General features: G+C 39.1%; 1 protein-coding gene across 1 annotated transcript; it reads left to right on the top strand.

Moving 5' to 3' along the window:
- On the top strand, window positions 4,522-5,151 carry LOC107613802. The gene has a single exon (XM_016315960.1). The coding sequence runs from the start codon at window positions 4,522-4,524 to the stop codon at window positions 5,149-5,151; it is 630 nt and encodes a 209-aa protein (XP_016171446.1).

Raw genomic sequence — 6,161 nt, 5'->3', positions numbered from 1 at the left:
TCTAGAACAAAAAAAACAATAAAAAATAGATTAAAAATATTATGTGCATCATAGGATCTAAGGATAAAAATTGGCAGAGACATGATAAAAATCCACCAATTTTAATAAAATTATTAATAGTAGATAATATTTTTGCCATAATAGTTGATAAAGCAATTTGAATATTATATTAATGTATTTTTTATTATCATTATTAATATAATTAATGCATATCTTAATTATTATTATTATTGAAGTTAAAAAAATAGAGAGAGTAAGAAGAAAAACAATAAATATGTGTGTTATAATTTAAAAAATTAATAAAAAAATTAATACTATTTTTTACTAATTTTTTCTGCCAAATATTTTCGTTATAAAAATTACATATTAAGTGAGCGGGGTTCTCTAATAATTTTTTCACTTGATCTTATAATAAAAACATGCAGCGTGCATGTGTTCCAATAATCACTAATAAAAAATGAAACTAGCTAGCTAGTGTCTAAATTTGATTTTTGTCTATATATAGTTCAATAATTCAGTTTTTGTCTATAATGAAACCACGTGATGGCCATATGAAACATGCGAATTATGGGCTAGTATGACAAAGTTGGACATAAATTTTCTAGCCATATGAAACATGCGAATTATTTTCTTAATATGTAAAGTTATGTTGATAAAAAAAAAAACGAACAATATGAATTTATGATGACTAGTTTATATAAGTTAATTAATTGAAAAAAATTGTTTGACTCACCAATATTTTCAAGAATCTATTTTGTTTTTTGAATTATATGTTTTTATTTAAAATATATAACATTAGAAAATAGAATTATTCTTCACGTACAAACATTTTTCCATACAAATTTTTACAAGTTATTTATATTCACGCGCTTCATACCGTTACTGCACGTTCTTCTTCCTTTTTGTTATCGTCGTCATCAAAACCACCTCTTCCTCCTCCTCCTTCTTTTTTCATTGGAATTTTTTCTCCTCCTTTCTTTTTCTCTTTCTCCTCCATCATCAATTATCTCGTTGTTGAAGATAATAAATAATTCAAGTTCAGATTGTCAATTGAACCAGAACGAAATTGATTATTGTTATAAATCCAATCAAGTGGCTGAGGTGTGGTTCAATTCAGAAGAAAAAAAATGTAGCATTAGAAGAAACATTTTTCTGTATTTATAGCAAATTTGGGTGTAACACGAAAATATTTGGATGTAACACGAAGATATTTGGGTGTATTTTTATTCTAATAAGTTCTGCATAATTCAAAACTCTTCCTCTTCCTCCTACTCATCTTCTGCTGCTTTTTTTTTCTTATTCATCTTTTTCTTTTTGTTTTACCTTCTCAAGTTTCTTCTTGTTTTACTCTCTTAACAAGAATAAAAACAAAAAAATCAAACAAAGAAGAAGAAGAAACACATAATGCTGTAAATTACTTGGAAGAGGATGAACTTACATTCATTTAACGAAAAGAAAGAAAGAAATCAGGAAAAAAAGAAGAAGAAAAAATGCAGCATTAGAGGAAATATTTTCTGTATTTGCAGCAAATTTGGGTGTAACACGAAAATATTTGGATGTAAAACGAAGATATTTAGGTATATTTTTATTCTGATAAGTTTTGCATAATTCAAAACTCTTCCTCTTCCTCCTCCTCATCTTTTGATGCTTCTTCTTTTTTTTTTCATCATCATCACCATCTTCTTCTTTTTTTTTTCTTATTCATCTTTTTCTTTTTGTTTTACCTTCTCAAGTTTCTTCTTATTTTACTCTCTTAATAAGAATAAAAACAAAAAAAAATCAAACAAAGAAGAAGAAAAAACACATAATGCTGCAAAATTACTTGGAAGATGATGAACTTACATTCATTTAACTAAAAGAAAGAAATAAATAAGGAAAAAAAGAAGAAAAAAATACAGCATTAGAGGAAATATTTTTCTATATTTGCAGTTAGGGGTGGCAAACGGGCCTAAACCCGCCGGCCTGGCCCGCACAACCCACCAAAAAAGGCGGGCTGGGCTGGAAAATTGGGACCGCCAAATAACAAAAGCCCGCCTAACCCGCACCGCTTAAACCGCGGGCTTTAGCGGCGCGGGGCGGGCTTCCCCGCCGGGCTTAGTATTTTTTTGGCAATGGGTATTTTTACAATTTTTTTTGCCAAAATCCAATTTTCCCCAACCCAACTTACAAGAGAATGAAGATGAAAATTAAGTGTTTTGAGGGCCAACCCGCCAAAGGGCGGGCTTCTGGTGGGGCAGGGCGGGCTTCCCCGCTTGTCACCCCTATTTGCAGCAAATTTGGGTGTAACGCGAAGATATTTGGGTGTATTTTTATTCTGATAAATTCTGCATAATTCAAAACCCTTCCTCTTCCTCCTTCGCATCTTCTGCTGCTTCTTCTTCTTCATCTTCTTATTACATATTCTCATAATTTTTTTTGGAAGGAAAAAATAAACAAATTAAAAAAGAAAAAATACATAATATTGCAAAATCAATTGAAAGAAAAGGGGGGGAAAATTGCAGCAACAACAACAGTAGTAAAAAAACGACGATGAAGATGAAACACGTGAAGAAAAAGGAGGAGAAACGCAAAGAAGAAGGAGAAGAATGAAGAAGAGGAGGAGGAGGAACGCGAAGCGCACTATAGAAACCATTGAGTAGCGCGTGTGTTGACACGCTTGTATGGATGAGCGTCCTTTTTGTTGGATTTGACCCAACTTGTATGATTTATAAACCAAAATGACTTGTATATGTAACACTTCTCTAAAAAATAACATATCTATATGTTTATTACAAATTTATGTAATTATTTTATTTTCTACCAACAAGTAAATATATAATAAAATAATTATACCTTTTAAAAAGACCATGTTATGTAGAATAATTTTTTTTACTCATGAAGTAATTATAATTCTATACAAAACAATGTTTATATATTTGTTGTATCTAATTAGTTTAACTATTTGTGATTTTAATAAAAAGTACTTCTATAAATATATAAAAATACAAATTAATTTTTGTTTCTGTTTCTATTTCTACTTCTAAGAAGGTATTTCTATCGATCACACAAATAAACGAGTCGAATACACGTGACTGAAAATTGTTTTGAATATTTATAAAAAAATTTTAAGAACTAACATTATAACTAATATTTAATGTAAAAAAATCTGAAATTTTTTAAAATAAGAACATCCAAAATATAATTAAAAAAATTAAAATTAAATCTAACAAAAACTCATTTTTAATACATTTTAAATTAAACTTATTTAACAGTTTATTATAATATTAATTGAAATTAATTGTTATAGTACTGATATTTTAGCATTATTGTGTATTTATACATTCATGCATCATATTATATAATATAATATTAATTGAAATTAATTGTTATAGTACTGATATACAGAGGACAGATATTCTCAGTACATATTCTACTAAAAGTTAAAATTGGTGGCCATCGGTTTTATGTAAAATATCAAGCTCCACCTAATAATGAATAAGAGACATCTATTGTTTTTGTTACGGTCCAGTCCAGCTGGCCTCGTGGTCGATCCGGCCCAGCATACGAGTTCATCGGACTCGGGCGGCCGCACACTCGGACCCTGGCCAGGGTATCTCTCCTCTTTGTAGCCAGCTCACCTAGCGACAGCTGGAGAGGGAAAACTTCGAAGAAGGTGGGTCTGTCCTTGAGGGGCCTACCTCTGATAGGGTATATATGGGGAGGGTTCTACCCCTCCCCCTGAGGTACGTCACTACACCTTTATTCACTGCTACCTACATACTTCCTGACTTGGGCGTCGGAGTGTCATTGCAGGTGGCTCCCCCCCATATTTCACGAAGAGCACGGGAAGTCGTTCGCTCGCACACCACTCACGCCAGACCCAGGTCCGGGCTACCCCCATCAACACCCAAGAATCAACCTTGACCCGTCCGAAATCCCGAGTTACCGAACATTGGCGCCGTTTGTGGGGACGGCCGACATGGACTTTGTTTTGGGTCCGGTGGTGAGTAATATCACCAGAATAATACAAGAACTGCGCCACTGAGTGCAAAACCTAGAACGGGAAGTGGCCGGCAGGGAGCACCATCAGCCAACTCCGAGTCAAGAGCATTCCCGGTCTCCCTAAAGGAGAGGGAGAAGTCTCCGAAGAAGTCGTTCTAGGCGCACTCCGAGCCCCCGATCAGAGTCAGAGAGCCAAGAAGAAAGCAGAAAAGTGCCAAGGAGACGACGAGATCCCGTGATCTACTCCCGATCATCGACAAGAGATACCGTAGAGGAAGACCGAGAAGACAGCAGAGAAAGACCAAGGAGAAGCTGACCACAACAAGAAGATAACAGAGAGAGAGCAAGGAGAAGCCGACCACACAGAGAAGACAGTAGAGAAAGACCAAGGAGAAGGCGACAACTGGTGGTCATGGGGGCAACCCCTTTCCACCATTCGATCCTCGAAGTCCGGCTACCGAAGCACTTCGATAAGCCAACGAACATGAGGTATGATGGGACCCAAGACCCCAGGAACACCTAACGGCCTTTGAGGCCAGGATGAACCTGGAAGGGGTGGGCGATGAAGTAAGGTGTCGCGCTTTCCCAGTAACCTTAGCAGGACAGGCAATTTGTTGGTTCAACGCCCTTCCCCAGGACTCTGTAACCACCTTTGCCGACATCAGTCGCGCCTTCTTGGGTCAGTTCACCACACGTATCGCTAAAGCGAAGCACCCAATTAATTTGCTGGGGGTAACACAAAGGACCGGCGAGCCGACCCAGAAGTACCTGGATAGGTTCAACGACGAGTGCTTAGAGATCGACGGCCTAACCGATTCAGTGGCCAGCTTGTGCTTAACAAACAGATTACTGAATGAGGATTTCAGAAAACACCTTACCACCATGCCCGTGTGGACAATGCAAGAGATTCAAAACGTCGCCAGGGAGTATATCAATGATGAGGAAGTCAGCCAGGTCATGGCGGCCAATAAGCAGCAACCCACCTACTCCAATGCTAGCCCGCCCGGTAGCGAGGAAAGGTCAAAAGAGCACTCCAAAGATGAAGGACCAGCTAAAACCTTCAAGTCGTTTTCCCGGGTAGGGAAATTCACCAACTATACCCCCCTACCAGCTCCAATTGTTGAAGTCTATCAGCAGATCACCGACAAGGGCATCTTGTCGAAGCCCTGACAACTTAAGGACAGGACGGGAGGAAACAAAACCTCTATTGCAAATATCACAAGGGCTATGGACACAAGACCCAAGACTGCTTCGACCTGAAGGACGCTCTGGAGCAGGCCATTCAGGAAGGGAAGTTGGCCGAATTCTCCCGCCTTATAAGGGAACCAAGGAGGCGGGATCATGATCGATCCAGCGAAGACAAAGCCGCACTGTAAGGTAGAGATGAGAGCCCGAGGAGGATAATGAGCGCGGCCTCACTGTTGTAAACGTGGTAATCGGGAGAGATGTTCCCCCCAGATCGAAGTCAGCTAGCAAGAAGGACGCCAAAGTCTTAGCTATGCCCTCTGGCTCCATGCCACCCCCCAGAGGGTACCGTCAATATCATTCGGCCCCGAAGACCAATGGTTTGACGATGTGACGAAGAACCCTCCAATGGTGATTACAGCTAGGGTTGGGACCGGCCTAGTAAAACGGATCTTGGTAAACACGGGAGCTGATTCGAACATCATGTTCCGCAATGTTTTTGATGCTTTGGGCCTACAGGATACCAACTTGAGGGGCCACAAACACGGCGTGATCGCCCTAGGGGATAACTTCATCAAGCCTGATGGAGTAGTTTCCCTCCCGATCTCCATTGGCGGAGGTCGGGGGAAGAGATCACTAATGGCGGAATTCGTTGTCCTAAAAGACTCCATGGCCTACAACCTCATCTTAGGGAGGAAAACCATCAACGAGTTTGGAGCAGTGATTTGCACCAAGCTACTGTTAATGAAATTTGTTACTGATGATGGATCGGTAGGCTCCATCAGGGGAGATCTGGAAGCGGCAGTCGCGTGCGACAACGCCAGCCTCTCCCTGAGGAAGAAATCCAAAGAAGCATCTGGTGTCTTCCTCGCTGACCTGGACACCAGGGTTGACGACAAACCCAGGCCCGAACTCGAAGGGGACCTCGAAAAGTTCAGGGTCGGCGACTCGGAGGAAAAGTTCACCTTCGTGAACAGAAACCTGCCACATGACTT

The sequence above is a fragment of the Arachis ipaensis genome, chromosome B01 (assembly GCF_000816755.2).
Source record: "Arachis ipaensis cultivar K30076 chromosome B01, Araip1.1, whole genome shotgun sequence".
NCBI classification, from domain to species: domain Eukaryota; kingdom Viridiplantae; phylum Streptophyta; class Magnoliopsida; order Fabales; family Fabaceae; genus Arachis; species Arachis ipaensis.
This window is presented reverse-complemented; position numbering and strand designations above follow the sequence as displayed.

Coding starts and splice junctions, on each gene's coding strand:
- LOC107613802 (XM_016315960.1), top strand. CDS start 4,522: ATGAACCTGGAAGGGGTGGGCGATGAAGTAAGGTGTCGCGCTTTCCCA.